The sequence below is a fragment of the Nerophis ophidion genome, linkage group LG13, assembly GCF_033978795.1.
Source record: "Nerophis ophidion isolate RoL-2023_Sa linkage group LG13, RoL_Noph_v1.0, whole genome shotgun sequence".
Lineage (NCBI taxonomy): Eukaryota > Metazoa > Chordata > Actinopteri > Syngnathiformes > Syngnathidae > Nerophis > Nerophis ophidion.
The window spans coordinates 16,541,959-16,561,675 of record NC_084623.1 but is presented as its reverse complement, the minus strand read 5'-3'; the positions used below and the strand labels follow the sequence as shown (position 1 = coordinate 16,561,675).

General features: G+C 40.1%; 1 protein-coding gene across 2 annotated transcripts in view; it reads left to right on the top strand.

Moving 5' to 3' along the window:
* LOC133564274 (receptor activity-modifying protein 1-like) overlaps positions 1 to 18,762 on the top strand; it is a 186,391-nt gene extending 167,629 nt beyond the window's left edge. For both annotated transcript variants that reach the window (XM_061918468.1, XM_061918467.1), the window contains exon 3: positions 16,435 to 18,762. In XM_061918468.1, the coding sequence (XP_061774452.1) occupies positions 16,435 to 16,690 (256 nt within the window). In that variant the 3' untranslated portion in view covers positions 16,691 to 18,762. The remainder of the gene's footprint in view (positions 1 to 16,434) is intronic.
* The last annotated feature ends 955 nt before the right edge of the window (positions 18,763 to 19,717 follow it).

The following is a 19,717-nucleotide window of genomic DNA, read 5'->3' as shown; positions in this document are numbered from 1 at the left end:
AAGAAGTGGCATAAAACACGTCTTAGAGAGTCGGAGAAAGTTATACATGTAAACAAACTACGGTGAGTTCAAGGACCGCCAAAATTAGTAGGACAAAGCGGCGCTCGCGAAATACTCGAATCAGTGAAGTATGTTTAATATAAACAGTGTGCTTTATAACAAATAGGGAGGTTTGTGTCATGTTTGTCCTCCTACATAAACCATATTAAAACTAAAAATATGTTTTTTTCCTCTCATCTTTTTCCATTTTTCATATGTTTTTGAAAAAGCTCCAGAGAGCCACTAGGGCGGCACTAAAGAACCGGGTTGCCGGCCCCCGTACTATGTAAACTAGCATTAGTGTAGTTAGTTGGGGGTACGGTAAAACGTTAAGTAACTAATCCACAGAGGTTGGAGTAAGTCAATGTATTTGTCAGGTTCCTGGCAGTTTGGTTAGGTTTTAGTTTTAACGCTAAATTTAGCCTCTCTACCATAGACATCTATGCGGGGTTCGAATTTGGCTGGATTATTAGTTAGTTGGTGACGAACCCTAAGATGCAGAGAAGGAGGCGGGCATTTTGCAGGTAAACATGATTTAATAATACACTAAGACAAAAACTGAACAAAAGGGTACGAACCTAAAGTGTGCACGAAGCGGATAACAAACTTGGCTATGAACACACAAAACTGGAAGCAGGGAACAAAAGACAGTAAGCTACAAACAGCTACTGAAGATAGCTTACTTCAACGCTGCATTAACACGACACGACATGACACGACAGGTAGCAACGACAATAATCCAGCACTGACTGGAGGACAAACCAGGTAAAAATAGGAGCGGGCTGATTGACACCCGGTGTGACCAGGTGCCAATCAGTCACAGCTAAGGGGAAACAGCGCCCAGGGAGAAAAACAGGAAACAGACAAAATAAGAGCGCTGACTGGAAAAACTAAAACCTAACAAAACTGTCAGGGACGAACCTGACAGTATTTATTTAATCCCAAATCAAGTCTTATGACTTGATTAACGTGGACCCCGACTTAAACAAATTGAAAAACTTATTAGGGTGTTACCATTTAGTGGTCAATTGTACGGAATATGTACTGTACTGTGCAACCTACTAATAAAAGTTTCAATCAATCAATCAAGATCTTTTGGTATTTTCAAGTCCTACCACCCTTTCGGGTCCACTCATCTCCAAAACCCAAAACCAGTGAAGTTGTCACGTTGTATAATTCACACAACTAAATTAAAATGATTTGCAAATCCTTTTTAACTAATATTTGTCAGGCTTGGTCAAAAGATAGGACTCGGATGCAGAGTAGGGATTAATTCGGCAGGCTTTTATTTTGAAAGCTTCCTTTCACCTCCAGAGTCAGGGCAATTCTATATAAGCTATAACTAAACTAGTCGGCGAAAAAGGTTCTACAACAGGGATTAACCGAAAATCACCCAGAAAGGAGGAAAACACAAAAACGATAACAAACTATACTTGGCACCGTATATTCTATAAATTTATTATAAATAAAACAACGCTCCAACGGAAGGGACAAACAATGCCTACGAAGCTTCTACACTATCTCTAATCTAAAAAAGAAGGTTAACAAAACATGTCACTCAAAAACTTGAGGAAAAGGAAGAACTGTAAGAAAAACTGAAAACTCACCTCTTCGGCTGTGAAACTAAATAACACAAAATCACTCTGCTGAGGTAGGAGGAAAAGAAAACTCAAAATATCAACGAAGGAATTCAGGATCAAGGTATTCAAACACGAGACGAGGCAAGGCATGGACAGGATTCTAGAGAGGCATGAATAAACTAGACAATCTGCCACAGAACAGAGGGAGGCGTGGGCTTATAAGACACATGAGGGTAATGGGGAACAGGTGGAAACAATCAGGGATGACGTCAGACTGATGACACAAAAGGAAGCGCAAGTGACCTGATATGAGAGAAGTTCACTTTCAAACTAAAACATAGAATTCACAAGACAGAGGAAAGCAAGACAAGACATCTCTCATCGCGGTGTGACAATATTCATTTGAATAGACTGCAAAGACAAGATATTTAATGTTCGAACTAAGAAACTTTTTTTGCAAATGATCATTAACTTAGACTTTAATGGCTGCAACACATTGCAAAAAAGTTGGCCCAGGGGCATTTTTACCACTGTGTTATATGGCCTTTCCTTTTAACAACACTCAGTAAACGTTTGGGAACAGAGGAGACCAATTTTGAAACTTTTCAGGTGGAATTCTTTCCCATTCTTGCTTGATATACAGCTTAAGTTGTTCAACAGTTGTGGTGTTTTACGTTTCATACTGCACCACACATTTTCAATGGGAGACAGATCTGTACTACAGGCAGGCCAGTCTAGTACCCGCACTCTTTTACTTTGAAGCCACGCTGTTGTAACACGTGGCTTGGCATTGTCTTGCTGAAATAGGTGTGGAGCAGAGACAGTGTCCACAACGGATAGACATCTGTCCATAAAGAATCTAAGTCCCAACAAAGACAGAAATCCGCCACACAACCAAAATAGTTTTGATTACAAACGGAAAACAGGTGAGGGGACCAGCGCTCAGAGGCAGGCGTGATGCTGCTGCAGGAAACCAGAAACCAGGAAGTAAAAACTACAAAATAAGAGCGCAAGAAAGGAACTGAAACACTAAAGACAGGAAAACACTAACATACTCAAAATAGATCACAGCCTGGTGTAACAGGATGTGGCATATTGTGTATGAATACACTGAGTGTGCACAATAATTGTCGCCTTGGCCACTGTCCCGTGTAAATACAGCAACCAGTCTTTTAAAACTATTGTATGTATGTCTCACCTATGTCACGGCGCGTCCTCAAACCCGCATTTCTCCTGCAGCAAGTTTCTCCAGCACTCATATTGGCAGCATGCCAGGACACACCCCCGCACACACCAGTCAATCCATGCAAAGATGAAGCTGCAGACTATCAGCAATCAGCGCACCTGATGTATCAGGACTGATGCATAGATGCCAGTGGACCACTGCTCTAGAGTCCAGTGGCAATGTGCTTTAAACCACTGCAACCCACGCTTTGCATTGAACTTGGTGATGTTAGGCTTAGATGCAGCTGATCGGCCATGGAAACCCATTCCATGAAGCTCTCTGCGTACTGTACGTGGGCTAACTGGAAGGTCACATGAAGTTCGGAGCTCTGTAGCAACTGACTGTGCAGAAAGTCTTTGCACTATGCGCCTCAGCATCCGCTGACCCCTTTCTGTCAATTTATGTGGCTGAGTTGCTGTTGTTCCATTTTCTCATAATAAAGCCGACAGCTGACTTTTGAATATTTAGGAGCGAGGACATTTCACGACTGGATTTTTTGCACATGTGGCATCTTATGACAGTTCCACGCTGGAAATCCCTGAGCTCCTGAGAGAGGCCCATTCTTTCACAAATGTTTGTAAAAATAGTCTCTATGCCTAAGTGCTTGATTTTATACACATGTGGCCAGGCCAAGTGATTAGGACACCTGATTCTGATCATTTGGATGGGTGGCTAAACGTTTTTTGCAATATAGTGTGCTGTATTTATTGGCATTGACCTGTGCAGCAGAAAATGACAAACCGTATAATCATGCTACTTTTGCATTAAACAAATACTTTGCAGGTGGTCGAAACAAAGGTGGTTTCAAATAAACTGTAAAAGACTCATCTTTTATACTTTGTATTTTACTTGATCAAGTTCACTCATTTTAGCTGACTAAATTTTGGGTAACACTTTAGTATGGGGAACATATTCGAGGTAACAAAGACTTAAATTAGAGGTATTTGGACACTAGGGGAACATATAAGGGTTAGGGTTACTAATAAGCAATAATTCTGAGGTTTTTGAGGGAAGACTCTTAGTTAATGGCTTACTTGTTGTATAATAAGGCCATGCAGAATAAGACATTAATAAGTACTTGGTGATGACTAATTAAGAGCCAATATGTTACTAATGTGCATGTTAATAAGCAACTAATTAATGGTGAATATGTTCCCCATCCTAAAGTGTCACCAAAATTCGATGTAGTTTTATTGACTAAAACAAAATTCATTTAAATGACTTAAATTTCACCCAAACTAAAATACATGTTGTCAAAAGTGTCAGGTTCGAACACTGATGACATCTATTAAACAGACAAGAAGCAAGGAAGTAAACAGAGACAGAATTCAATTTAGCTCATTGAGGAGTAACGTCTGGGCTGTACTCTTTGTACAGTCTTCAACCACGCTCTGGCAAAAGATTGTACGCCCCTTCTTTTATTAGATTAGATTAGATAGTACTTCATTTATTCCTTCAGGAAAATTAAAATTTTCAGCACAATCCCATTAAAAATCAGACAAAAGTTACAGGGAGACAGAACAGGATTGCTGACGGGTCTGCCGGCTTCCAGCGCCCCTTACAAAAAAGATGACATACAGGTGAACAAGTAGGGGGGAATGGGAGAAAAATATAGAAGACTTATATAAAATAAAATAAAAACAATCGATCTGAACCTGGGCCCCTGGAGGGGGGGTCCAGACTGAGGCCAAGCAAAAAAAAAAAAACATCAACATCTCATAGCCATAGTACACATCCCTCTTACATGTGTGTAAGAGGGAAACATCAGAGAACACAAAGGACATGAAAGACATTAAAGCAGCGGGTACAACCAGCCACTTCTACATACAGCTATGAATAAAAACTAAAAGAAACATATACACTGTGGTGGCCTCGGCGGTGTTCCACGCCATCGTCCACTGGGGTGGAGGGAGCATGGCCAGAGACAGGAGCAGACCCAACAAAGCAACCAAGACAGCCGACTCCCCTCTCGGCCGCCAACCAACTCTCGGCCAGTGTCCAGTCCGCATGGCATATTTGGACTTTGCCTGATGACATGGCAACAGCTGTTTCTAAGGGAGGGGGGGTCGCAAACCGCCATTGCCCTCGGTCACAAAACAGTTAAAAAAAAAGATATGTTACGTTTTGGAGGACGTATTGCGATGCGTGGAGGTGTCGGCCTCTAGATGCCAAAAGACTGGAGCAAGCAGGAGTGAAGGTAATAGCTGGTTTTAATTATAAAATACAACAAAACACTTGACAAAGAGAAAAGAAAAGGTGTGGCAACGCACGGAAAGCTAAATGCTAATCGTTAGCAAGGGTAGAGTTCAAAGTCCAGATAATAGCGCGAGCTGAGCGCGCGAAGCTAAGCTAAAACTTAGCAGAGTACATACAAGGACAAAAAATAACTCATGTAACTGTCGCACTGAGCGAACCAAACAGCCAGGCTGAACTAAGGTAACAGGTGGGCTTAAATACAGAGAACATAATTACAAACCGGTGTGTGAACGGAGCGTGCAGGAGGAGCAAATTAAGTTGTCATGGTGACCATACAAAACAAGGAAGTGCGCTAACAAACGGGATCGGTAGAGACCAAAACATAGTAGGGGAATACAAAAGGACTCAAGCAATTTAGATGTGTGATCCGGAAACCGGATCACAACAAGATACCTGGAGCTGGCGTCAGGTCCTGCTTCACCTTTGCTTTGTAGATCTCGGGTCAAGACAAAATCTTCCTGTGGATTACAATAGAAGACAGAAACCAACACCTTCCTGTCGCTTCCCATCGTACACAGTGGAGTTTTAAAAGCCTTTTGGTTGGTAGGATCAAAGACAGCTTTTGTCTTCTCGCAGGGCGAGATGAATTCAATGTAACACAGAAGTTGTGTGAAAACTGGGATACAATTATTCTGAAAAAAACTAAACTAAATGATAAACTGCTGTCAAAATGAACACTGGCTCGGACAGGCTGCAGCTCACACTCTCGACACTGTAGTCGCCAAATTTGAATGACGTTTTATTCGTATTAACTCAGTGGTTCTTAACTAGGGTTCGATCGAACCCTAGGGGTTCGGTGAGTCGGCCTCAGGGGTTCAGTGGAGGTCAAAACACACCCGACTCATCGTGTAAATACAAACTTCTCCCTATCGGCGTAATACGGATACGGCAACAGCTGACTGATTTGCAGGTGTGTAATTTGTTGAGAGCTTATGCACTGTGTTGGTTTTGTTCTTTGAGCAAGGTGATGTTTATGCACGGTTCATTTTGTGCACCAGTAAGAAAAAACATGGTAACACTTTGGTACGGGGAACATTAATATAAGTGCTTATTAACATGCAAATTAGTAACATATTGGCTCTTAACTAGTCATTAAGTTAATATCAATGCCTTAGAACCCTAACCAAATAACTGTAAATTAAGTCTTTATCACTTAGAATATGTTCCCCTTGTGTCCAAATAACTCTAAATTAAGTCTTTGTTGCTTAGAACAGTGGTTCTCAAATCGGGGTACTTGAAGGTGTGCTAAGGGGTACGTGAGATTTTATAAAAACATATTCTAAAAATAGCAACAATTCAACAAGTTGATAAACTGTGGCAAAAAAATACAACAATGCAATATTCAGTGTTGACTGACAGATTTTTTTGTGGACATGTTCCATAACTATTGATGTTAAAGATTTAATTTTTTTGTGAAGAAATGTTTAGAATTAAGTTCATGAATCCAGATGGATCTCTATTACAATCCCCAAAGAGGGCACTTTAAGTTGATGATTACTTCTATGTGTAGAAATCTTTATTTATAATTGAATCACTTGTTTATTTTTCAACAAGTTTTCAGTTATTTTTACATATTTTTTTCCAAATAGTTCAAGAAAGACCACTACAAATGAGCAATATTTTGCACTGTTATACAATTTAATAAGTCAGAAACTGATGACATAGTTCATCTGTTTTTTTCAACCAAAAATGCTTTGCTCTGATTAGGGGGTGTCAGGCTTGGACTTGTTCTTGCTTTGTTTTCCTGAGGTGCAAAGCAAATGGAGTGGAAACGGCATGAAGGTAAAGACATCTTTATTTTAACACTAAAACTAAAAACAGGAACCAACAAAAAGTGCGCACAATGGCGGTACAAAAAACTGGGCTATGAAACAAAAGACTAGCACAAAGGCTATAAACTACAAACATGAAACAAAAACACTTGCGCAGTGGCATGAATAACAAAAACTTACGTGGACAAAATGGACAGCATTGCAAGGCATGAAGCAGATAATCGAGGGCGTGAAGGAGGTGATGTTGCCAGACTGACTACCTGGTAACTGTGGCTTAAATAATGAACATGATAAGTGAAAACAGGTGTGAGACAAGACAGGTGAACTGATTGGTCGTCATGGTAACAAAACAGGGAGTGAAAAAAAAAGGAACTCAGAGTCCAAAGGTCAGAAGCACCTGGTATTCCTAGGCAGTCTCCCATCCAAGTACTAACCAGGCCAGACACTGTTTAGCTTTGAGAAAAGATGAGATTGGGGATACTCAGGGTAGTATGACCATACAAAACTCATGATCAGACATGACAGAAAACTAAATCAGTTGGCATGGTAACAAGACAAACAAGGAAATGCAAAACAGAACTAAATGTCCAAAAAACTAAACATAGCATGACCAAAATAAAACATGAACCATAGGCGTGACGGAGGTACTTGAATTTAAAAAATGTTCACAGGGCGTATCACGGAGAGTCTTCACAGTGTCTTGGCTGGGTGAGCAGGTGTCGGACACCTCAGTCACCTTGGACGTATCCTCGCTCATCCATGCGGACTGGACACTGGCCGAGAGTGGAGTCGGCTGTCTTGGTTGCTTTGTTGGGTCTGCTCCTGTCTCTGGCCATGCTCCCTCCACCCCAGCGGACGATGGCGTGGAACACCGCAGAGGCCACCACAGTGGATATGTTTCTTTTACTTTTTATTCATAGCTGTATGTAGAAGTGTCTGGTTGTATCTGCTGCTTTAATGTCTTTAATGTCCTATGTGTTCTTTGATGTTTGATGTTTCCCTCTTTCACACATGTAAGAGGGATGTGTTCTATGGCTATGAGTTGTTTTTTTCCCTTGGCCTCAGTCTGCACCCCCTCTCCTAGGGCCCAGGCTAAGACTGATTTTTTAATTGTATTTTAATCTTCTATTTTTTTTCTCCCATTCCCCCCCCCGTGTTTACCTGTATCTCATCTATTTTGTAAGGGGCGCTGGAAGCCGGCAGACCCGTCAGCGATCCTGTTCTGTCTCCCTGTAATGTTTGTCTGATCTTGAATGGGATTGTGCTGAAAATTTAAATTTTCCTGAAGGAACTCTCCTGACGGAATAAATAAAGTACTATCTATCTAATCACTGAAAAAGTTTGAGAACCACTGACTTAGAATATGTTCCCCATACTAAAGTGTTACCAAAAACATACAACTTTGTCTTGAATTTGAAAAAAAAAGTGTTTATTTTTCACTAAAGAAGGGTTCGGCGAATGCACATATGAAACTGGTGGGGTTAGGTTAAGAACCACCTTTATACTGCGACTGAACGAACACGTGCTCTTGTTTCTTTGCAGGATTCAGAAATGTTACTAGCATCCGTGCACCGTCCTGGCATATTTCCGACACCACCAACTCCATCTGCATTCATGACTAATTGATTGTCTCAGTGAGAATGGAGCCGTCTATATTTGGAGCTGACAGTAAAAAGCTGGCAACCCTTTGTCTCCAGACTGGTGACACGGACCCCCTGATGTCACAGTCTTGAAGGCTATAATTGCAATGGTGATTGTTTCCAAAGAGAGCAAGAAAGCACATTAGAGTAAAAAGGGTGAACAAAATGACTGAGATTGCATGTCTAATATATGCGACAAACTCATGAATTTCCCACACTGCGCCAGGCTGCATTTCTTCCCCTGCGCACCTGCCATCTTTGTCTCTTCTAAATACATCCGCTGACAACACATGCATTATACATGTTCCCTTCTGCCTCAAACACATTCTCCTGGTGGTCTCACCCAGTCATTATGCATTGAATAGGTAAAAACAACAAGCAAAGCCCTGGTCAAAGGTTGTGTAATGATATTATTTTGGGAAAATACAAACCCCGTTTCCATATGAGTTGAGAAATAGCGTCAGATGTAAATATAAACAGAATACAATGATTTGCAAATAATTTTCAACCCATATTCAGTTGAATATGCAACAAAGACAACATATTTGATGTTCAAACTGATAAATATATATATTTTTTTCCAAATAATCATTAACTTTAGAATTTGATGCCAGCAACACGTGACAAAGAAGTTGGGAAAGGTGGCAATAAATACTGATAAAGTTGAGGAATGCTCATCAAACACTTATTTGGAACATACCACAGGTGTGCAGGCTAATTGGGAACAGGTGGGTGCCATGATTGGGTATGAAAACAGCTGCCCAAAAAATGCTCAGTCTTTCACAAGAAAGGATGGGGCGAGGTACACCCCTTTGTCCACAACTGCGTGAGCAAATAGTCAAACAGTTTAAGCACAACGTTTCTCAAAGTTCAATTGCAAGAAATTTAGGGATTTTAACATCTACGGTCCATACTATCATCAAAAGGTTCAGAGAATCTGGAGAATTCACTCCACGTAAGCGGCATTGCCGGAAACCAACATTGAATGACCGTGACCTTCGATCTCTCATCGGCACTCTATCAAAAACAGACATCAATCTCTAAAGGATATCACCACATGGGCTCAGGAACACTTCAGAAAACCACCGTCCCTAAATACAGTTTGTCGCTACATCTGTAAGTGCAAATTAAAGCTATACTATGCAAAACGAAAGCCATTTATCAACAACATCCAGAAATGCCAACGGCTTCTCTGGGCCCATCTAAGATGGACTGAAGCAAAGTGGAAAAGTGTTCTGTGGTCAGACGAGTCCACATTTCAAATTATTTTTGGAAATATTTGACATTGTGTCATGCGAACCATCCAGACTGTTATCGACACAAAGTTCAGAAGCCAGTATCTGTGATGGTATGGGGGTGCATTAGTGCCCAAGGCATGGGTAACTTACACAACTTACAAATCACTATTAATGCTGAAAGGCACATACAGGTTTTGGAACAACATATGCTGCCATCTAAGCGCCGTCTTTTTCATGGACGCCCCTGCTTATTTCAGCAAGACAATGCCAAGCCAAATTCAGCACGTGTTACAACAGCGTGGCTTCGTAAAAAAAAGAGTGTGGTTAATTTCCTGGCCCGCCTGCAATCCAGACCTGTCTCCCATCGAAAATATGTGGCCGATTATGAAGCGTAAAATACGACAGCGGAGACCCCGGACTGTTGAACGACTGAAGCTCTACATAAAACAAGAATGGGAAAGAATTCCACTTTCAAAGCTTCAACAATTAGTTTCCTCAGTTCCCAAACGTTTATTGAGTGTTGTTAAAAGAAAAGGTGATGTAACACAGTGGTGAACATACCTTTTCCCAACTACTTTGGCACGTGTTGCAGTCATGAAATTCTAAGTTAGTTATTTGCAAAAAAAAAAAAAATTTATGAGTTTGAACATCATATATGTTGTCTTTGTAGCATATTCAACTGAATATGAGTCGAAAAGGATTTGCAAATCATTGTATTCCGTTCATATTTACATCCAACACAATTTCCCAACTCATATGGAAACGGGGTTTGTAGAAAGAAAATGATATCTTGATGATCGCCACTGTTTTGGAACGGCTCTTGGGACATTAAATTGTCTTAGAAGTTGTCTTGCATCTCGTCTGAGCAAATTTCATCAGATTTGTACAGACTTAGTTGGATAGGACAGCTCTAGTCTGAGAGAGGGGGACAAGCCCAGACTCTTGTAAAAGAGACATAGAAAACCCAAAACCTGTGAAGTTGGCACATTGTGTAAATCATAAATAAAAACAGAATACAATGATTTGCTAATCCTTTTAAACTTATATTTAATTGAATAGACTGCAAAGACAGGATACTTAACGTTCGAACTGGATAACGTTGTCATTGTTTGCAAATATTAGCTCATTAAGAAATTGATGCCGGCAACATGTTTCAAAAAAGCTGGCACAAGTGGCAAAAAAGACTGAGGAAGTCGAGGAATGCTCATAAAAGACTTATTTGGAACATCCCACAGGTGAACAAGCTAATTGTGAACAGGCGGGTGCCATGATTATATAAAAGCAGCTTCCATGAAATGCTCAGTCATTCACAAACAAGGATGGGGCGAGGGTTCACCACTTTGTGAACAAATGTGTGAGCAAATTGTCGGATAGTTTAAGAACAACATTTCTGAACGAGCTATTGCAAGGAATTTAGGGATTTCGCCATCTACGGTTCGTAATATCATCAAAAAGTTCAGAGAACCTGGAGAAATCACTGCACGTAAGCGGCTAAGCCCGTGACCTTCGATCCCTCAGGCGGTACCGCATCAAAAAGCAACATCCGTGTGTAAAGGATATCACCACATGGGCTTAGGAACACTTTAACCAACCACTGTAGGTAACTATAGTTTGTCGCTACATCTGTAAGTGCAAGTTAAAACTCTATTATGCAAAGCGAAAGCCATTTATCAACAACACCCAGAAATGGCGCTGGCTTCGCTGGGCCCAAGCTCATCTAAGATGGACTGATGCAAAGTAGAAAAGTGTTCTGTGGTCTGACGAGTCCACATTTCAAATAGTTTTTGGAAACTGTGGACGTAGTTTCCTCCGGAACAAAGAGGGAAAGAACCATCCGGATTGTTATACGCGCAAAGTTGAAACGCCGGCATCTGTGAGGGTACGGGGGTGTATTAGTGTCCAAGGCATGGGTAACTTACACATGCTGAAAGGTATATACAGGTTTTGGAGCAACATATGTTGCCATCCAAGCAACGTTACCATGGACACCCCTGCTTATTTCATGATTTTTGGAAATAGAAAAAATTTGCTGAAAATTTAGAATGAAAGTAACTGCTGTTCTAAATGTGTCCACTGGATGTCGCAATAGAAATTCTTTGTATTCCCTGCCCTGAGAGCGCACATGATTCCAGAAGGGGCGAAGCTTTGTGCCGTGTTAAGAAAGGGGCAACCCTTCCGTGTTTGGACACTGCTTATTATTGATAGTAATGATACAAAATGTGGATTATTATGTTCCAGCCTTGATTGTCAAATATAGTGTTTTTTAATGTAGCCCATGCTTACAAGTAATCTGTACATTTCGTGCTGTTGTTATGATAGCATGAGGACACATTTTCTGGTTGCACTTATGCTGAAATAATAAGTATCCCCTTCTAACTTCACGTGTGATTAATTAAATGAGTCCAAATTCACACGCTTTGTTGTAGATGATGCTACATACAGTATGTACAGAATAAATCACATGATGTCAGTACATCAGTTGAGGAAAACGAGAAAATTACATTCTGTTCTGATATTATTGTTCATTTCTTCTTCTGATATATTAAAAATGAACACCAATGGGAACATTTTTTTTAAAACTCAGCCAGACTCAACAAATCTATCAATTTCACTGATGAACATTTATCTCATCATTAATTCAGAAAGCAAAATTAACGACCAATGAAGATAGACTACTATAAACCACAACAAATAAGTATAAAAAAATAAAAAAAACATTATGATTTGCACATTTTCAGAATGTGATTGGTCTATTTTTAAAAAAAGAAAACATGCTGAAGTTGTCTTAATTTTTAAGTTATCATGCCATGATTTTTCCAATCTTTCCCCACTTGGGGAAAGATTTTCTTCAGTGTGGCCACTGAGATAAAATTAGTTTGACAGCCACAGTGTACATAGACCATTACACGCCCACATTCATCTATGGACTATGTAGAGTCTTCAATTAACCTTCAGTACCCTCCATGTTTTTGAAATGTGGAAAGAAACTGGGATCCTTGGAAAAAACAAGCTACGGGTCAGAACCCTTTGACAGCTATAAGACAAATGAAGTCCAACATTGCTCCGCAATATGCCTGAGAATATTCTCATCCATTGAATCGATCACATCTGAACTGTCAGATTATCTTTGAAGATGTTTCGTTTCTTACTCGAGCGGACTTCATAAGTACGTACTTACAGCCTAAGAACAGCTAAGAACAAAGTTGTTATCTCCTTGTCTGAAAACTAAAAACTAAAATATGTTTCGGGAATATTCTCATTCGTCCAGGTCATCTTATTCTCAGAGCATTCAATCGATCGCAACTGGACTGGTCTCTCATCCAAGTAGGCTTCATCAGTTCATGCTCATGGACTTAAATTGGTCAGATCTAGTCTTAGATTCGGATTGGTCATATCTTGTCCAGTGCCAAAATACAAACTATTTATATTCCAACACAAGGAGGGTGTGCCAGGTCAAGGATGGTTCTGCCCTATTGTAGTGGAAAAAAAAATTAAACAATAATAAATCAAATTAAAAAGATATAATTGTTGAGATGCAACATGGGTGATTCTGACTGATTTGGGATTGGTAATGGTCGTTCAACGGTGCTTGTTTGTCCACACAATACCTCAATGCTAATGTGGGGAAATTGCACTTTAACAACCTTCATTGGCATTTAAATTTTTTTACCCACTACACCAGGGAAGATCTATTCTTGCCCAGGCACATCCTGTGCAGGAGTATGAATAGTTGGGGTTTTGGCACCAGCGACTAGACTAGATCTAACTAGAGTAAGTCTAAGACCAGATCGGACCAACATAAGTCTAAGACCTGATCTGACCAATGTAAGTCTAAGACCAGATATGACCAATGTAAGCATTGAGACCAGATATGACCAATGTAGGTCTATGACCAGATATGACCAATGTAAGTCTAACACCAGATCTGACCAATGTAAGTCTAAAACCAGATATGACCAATGTAAGTATAAGACCAGATCCGACCGATGTAAGTCTAAGACTAGATCTGACCAATGTCAGTCTAAAACCAGATCTGACCAATATAAGCATAGACACCAGATATGACCAATGTAATTTTATGACCAGATCTGACCAAAGTAAGTCTAAGACCAGATCTGACCAATGTAAACATTGAGACCAGATATGACCAATGTAGGCCTATGAGCAGATCTAACCAAAATAAGTCTAAGACCAGATCTGACCAATGTAAGTCTAAAACCAGATATGACCAATGTGAGCCTACGACCAGATCTGACCAATGTAAGTCTAAGACCAGATCTGACCAATGTCAGTCTAAAACCCGATATGACCAATGTAAGCCTATGACCAGATCTGAACAATGTAAGTCTAAAACCAGATATGATCAATGTACGCCTAAGACCAGATCTGACCAATGTAAGCATTGAGACCAGATATGACCAATGTAAGTCTAAGACCAGATCTGACCAATGCCAGTCTAAAACCAGATATGACCAATGTAAGCCAAAGACCAGATCTGACCAATGTAAGTCTAAGACCAGATATGACCAATATACGCATTGAGACCAGTTATGACCAATGTAAGTGTATGACCAAATGTGACCAATGTAAGTCTAAGACCAGATCTGACCAATGTAAGCATTGAGACCAGATATGATGAATGTAAGTCTATGACCAGATCTGACCAATGTAAGTCTAAGACTAGATAAGACCAATGTAAGTCTAAAACCAGATCTGACCAATGTCAGTCTAAAACCAGATATGACCAATGTAAGTCTAAAACCAAATCTGACCAATTTAAGTCTAGGACCAGATCTGACCAATGGAAGTCTAAGACCAGATATGACCAATGTCAGTCTAAAACCAGATATGACCAATGTCAGTCTAAAACCAGATATGACCAATGTAAATCTGATATGACCAATGTAAGTCTAAAACCAGATCTGATCAATGTAAGTCGAAGACCAGATCTGACCAATGGAAGTCTACGACTGGATCTGACCAATGGAAGTCTAAGACCAGATCTGACCAATGGAAGTTTAAAACCAGATCTGACCAATGGAAGTCTGAGACCAGATCTGACCAATGGAAGTCTAAGACCAGATATGACCAAGGGAAGTCTAAAACCAGATCTGACCAATGGAAGTCTAAGACCAGATATGACCAGTAAAAGCATTGAGACCAGATCTGACCAATGTTAGTATAAGATCAGATATGAACAATACAAGCATTGAGACCAGATATGACCGATGTAAGTCTATGACCAGATCCAACCAATGTAAGTCTATAACCAGATATAACTACTGGAACTCTAAGACCAGATCTGACCAATGTAAGTCTAAGACCAGATCTGACCAATGTCAGTCTAAAACCCGATATGACCAATGTAAGTCTAAGACCAGATCTTACCAATGTCAGTCTAAAACCAGATATGACCAATGTAAGCCTAAGACCAGATCTGACCAATGTAAGTCTAAGACCAGATATGACCAATATACGCATTGAGACCAGTTATGACCAATGTAAGTGTATGACCAAATGTGACCAATGTAAGTCTAAGACCAGATCTGACCAATGTAAGCATTGAGACCAGATATTACTAATGTAAGTCTATTACATGATCTGACCAATGTAAGTCTAAGACTAGATATGACCAATGTAAGTCTAAAACCAGATCTGACCAATGTCAGTCTAAAACCAGATATGACCAATGTAAGTCTAAAACCAAATCTGACCAATTTAAGTCTAGGACCAGATCTGACCAACGGAAGTCTAAGACCAGATCTGACCAATGGAAGTCTAAGACCAGATATGACCAATGTACGTCTAAAACCAGATATGACCAATGTCAGTGTAAAACCAGATATGACCAATGTAAGTCTGATATGACCAATGTAAGTCTAAAACCAGATCTGATCAATGTAAGTCGAAGACCAGATCTGACCAATGGAAGTCTACGACTGGATCTGACCAATGGAAGTCCAAGACCAGATCTGACCAATGGAAGTTTAAAACCAGATATGACCAATGTCAGTCTAAAACCAGATATGACCAATGTAAGTCTGATATGACCAATGTAAGTCTAAAACCAGATCTGATCAATGTAAGTCGAAGAACAGATCTGACCATTGGAAGTCTACGACTGGATCTGACCAATGGAAGTCTAAGACCAGATCTGACCAATGGAAGTTTAAAACCAGATCTGACCAACGGAAGTCTGAGACCAGATCTGACCAATGTTTGTATAAGATCAGATATGAAGAATACAAGCATTGAGATCAGATATGACCAATGTAAGTCTATGACCAGATCTGACCAATGTAAATCTATAACCAGATACAACCACTGGAAGTCTAAGACCTGATCCGACCAATGGAAGTCTAAGACCAGATCTGACCAATGGAAGTCTAAAACCTGATATGACCAATGTAAGTCTAAGACCAAATCTGACCAATATACCCATTGAGACCAGATGTGAGCAATGTAAGTATTGAGACCAGATATGACCAATGTAAGTCTAAGACCAGATCTGACTAATCTAAGTGTACGAGCATGAACTGATGAAGTCTACTTGGATGAGAGACATACCAAACAGTCCAGTTGCGATCGATTAAATGCCCTAATAAAACTAAAAAAAAATTATGTGTGTGTGTCTCTAGTTTGTTCTACCATCTTTTCTTACCATGTTTCCTGTCACAACTACAGACTCTATGGGGAGCTGACAAACTGCACATACCTGGTGGCGCTAAAGATGGACTGCTTCTGGCCCAACCAGCTGGTGGATGAGTTCTTCATCGGCGTCCACAACCATTACTTCTACAACTGCTCGCTGTCAGGGCGGCTGCTGAGGGACCCCCCCAACCGCATCCTGGGTCCTTTCATCGCCATGCCCATCCTGGTCACCCTGCTCATGACCGCCCTGGTGGTGTGGCGGAGCAAGCGCAGTGAAGGCATTGTGTAGTCGGGAAAAGCAAGGCGGGATTCTATGGACCTGCTGGAGGACTTAACAATACTCCACCCTCCGTGGTGCTCGAGCATCTCTTTGATGTTCTCAACTCCAGATCTTTTCTTTGAAAATGCCTATGAACTGACCTCCTTTCTGGACTTTGTTGTTGTTTATGATGAATGTGGTTATAGTGACAACAAAAAATATACAAAACAATTCAAATAAAAAGTATTTATATGAAATGACAAACCCTGTTTCCATATGAGTTGGGAAATTTTGTTAGCTATAAATATAAACGGAATACAATGATTTGCAAATCATTTTCAACCCATATTCAGTTGAATATGCTACAAAGACAACATATTTGTTGTTCAAACTGATAAACATTTTTTTTTTTCTCACAAATAATCATTAACTTTAGAATTTGATGCCAGCAACACATGACAAAGAAGTTGGGAAAGGTGGAAATTAATACTGATAAAGTTGAGGAATGCTCATCAAACACTTATTTGGAACATCCCACAGGTGTGCAAGCTAATTGGGAACAGGTGGGTGCCATGGTTGGGTATAAAAACAGCTTCCCAAAAAATGCTCAGTCTTTCACAAGAAAGGATGGGGCGAGGTACACCCCTTCGTCCACAACTAAGTGAGCAAATAGTCAAACAGTTTAAGAACAACGTTTCTCAAAGTGCGATTGCAAGAAATTTAGGGATTTCAACATCTACGGTCCATAATATCATCAAAATGTTCAGAGAATCTGGAGAAATCACTCCACGTAAGCGGCATGGCCGGAAACCAACATTGAATGACCGTGACCTTCAATCCCTCAGACGGCACTCTATCAAAAACCGACATCAATCTCTAAAGGATATCACCACATGAGCTCAGGAACACTTCAGAAAACCACTGTCACTAAATACAGTTCGTCGCTACATCTGTATGTGCAAGTTAAAACTCTATTATGCAAAGTGAAAGCCGTTTATCAACAACATCCAGAAACGCAGCCGGCTTCTCTGCGCCCAAGATCATCTTAAATGGACTGATCCAAAGTGGAAAAGTGTTCTGTGGTCTGAAGAGTCCACATTTCAAATTGTTTTGGGAATTATTCAACATTGTGTCATCCGGACTAAAGGGGAAGCGAACCATCCAGACTGTTATCGACGCAAAGTCCAAAAGCCAGCATCTGTGATGGTATGGGGGTGCATTAGTGCCCAAGGCATGGGTAACTTACACATCTGTGAAGGCACCATTAATGCTGAAAGGCATATACAGATTTTGGAACAACATATGCTGCCATCTAAGCGCCCCTGCTTATTTCAGCAAGACAATGCCAAGCCACATTCAGCACGTGTTACAACAACGTGCCTTCGTAAAAAAAAGAGTGCGGGTACTTTCCTGGCCCGCCTGCAGTCCAGACCTGTCTCCCATGGAAAATGTGTGGCGCATTATGAAGCGTAAAATACGACAGCGGAGACCCCGGACTGTTGAACGACTGAAGCTCTACATAAAACAAGAATGGGAAAGAATTCCAGTTTCAAAGCTTCAACAATTAGTTTCCTCAGTTCCCAAACGTTTATTGAGTGTTGTTAAAAGAAAAGGTGATGTAACACAGTGGTGAACATGCTCTTTCCCAACTGCTTTGGCACGTGTTGCAGCCATGAAATTTTAAGTTAATTATTATTTGCAAAAAAAAATAAAGTTTATGAGTTTGAACATCAAATATTGAATATGAGTTGAAAAGGATTTGCAAATCATTGAATTCGGTTTATATTTACATCTAACACAATTTTCCAACTCATATGGAAACGGGGTTTGTAAACCATCTGTACAGTAAAGAGTGACGCTGAAAAATGACAGAAATTGTAAATCTGTAAAATGACATAGTTGATATGGAAACTAGGGCAGTTACAGTTCATTGGATGTATCTTGTATCGTACATACTTAAATCAGGCGATGATAGTAACAAAGCAAAAGTAAGTTATAATAGTCTGTCCCTATTTCAGTTGTTTTGTGTTCTGCAGTCTTCAGTTTGCAACTGATTATGTTGTCCTACAGATTTCATGTTCATTAAAGGGGTCCTATTATGATTTTTTTTTCTACATTTAAAACATTACCTTGTGGTCTACATAACATGTAATGGTAGTTCTTTGGTCAAAATATTACATGGATTCTGTTACATAGACCGCCTTCAAGACTCTATGTGGGGGAGGAGGGGTCCTATTTACATACCTGCCTCTTCTCCCCGTCAGCCATGTTGTCATTTTTAGCGCTTATATATGGACTTTTTCAAATGTTCTTGGAATCAGACCATATTTTATGGAATCTTTACCTGACATGTTTCGACTGTCATCTGTGGACTTCTTCAGAAGGGTCACCTGAACACTGTTCAGCTGTTTTTATAGACGTGGCCAACCAGGCAGTCCTGTCAAGTCCACCTGATTGGTTGATTGGTTTGATGGTTAATGGAGGACGGAGTCCCAGGTATGCGAGATCATGAATGCTCCCTCATTCCGATTGATGGTTTCCTTGGGCTGCTCCCTTAGTTTGATCGCCTCCTTTAACCATCGTTTGAATTTGTTACTTTCTGTGCCGATGATTTTGCCGCTGTCCCGGTCAATGCTGTGGTTATTTATTTTGCAATGATCTGATATGGCTGATTTTAAGATTTCCTGTGAGTATTTTTGTTTTAGGACTCTTGTAATACTCCCAGTTTTCTCCTTTTCGCATTCTTTCTGATGTTCTTTCTTTCTTTGTGTTGAATGTCTTCCCTGTTTCTCCGATGTATGAGTTTTTGCAGGATTTCGTAAATTACATTGCATTTCTTGTTTTGTTCTATTTTGACTTTGTGTGAGTTTTAACTGTTGTGTTTCTTTTGTGTTTTTTCATGACCCGCTGTAATGGTTCAGTTATTCCCCTAATGTATGGTAGTGTTATGACCTCTTTTTTCTTTATTTCAGGTTTGTCTTTGGGTTTCTCCTTTGTTCTCTTTTACTTGTTTTTTACTTGCTATTCAATCAATCAATCAATCAATCCATCCCATCC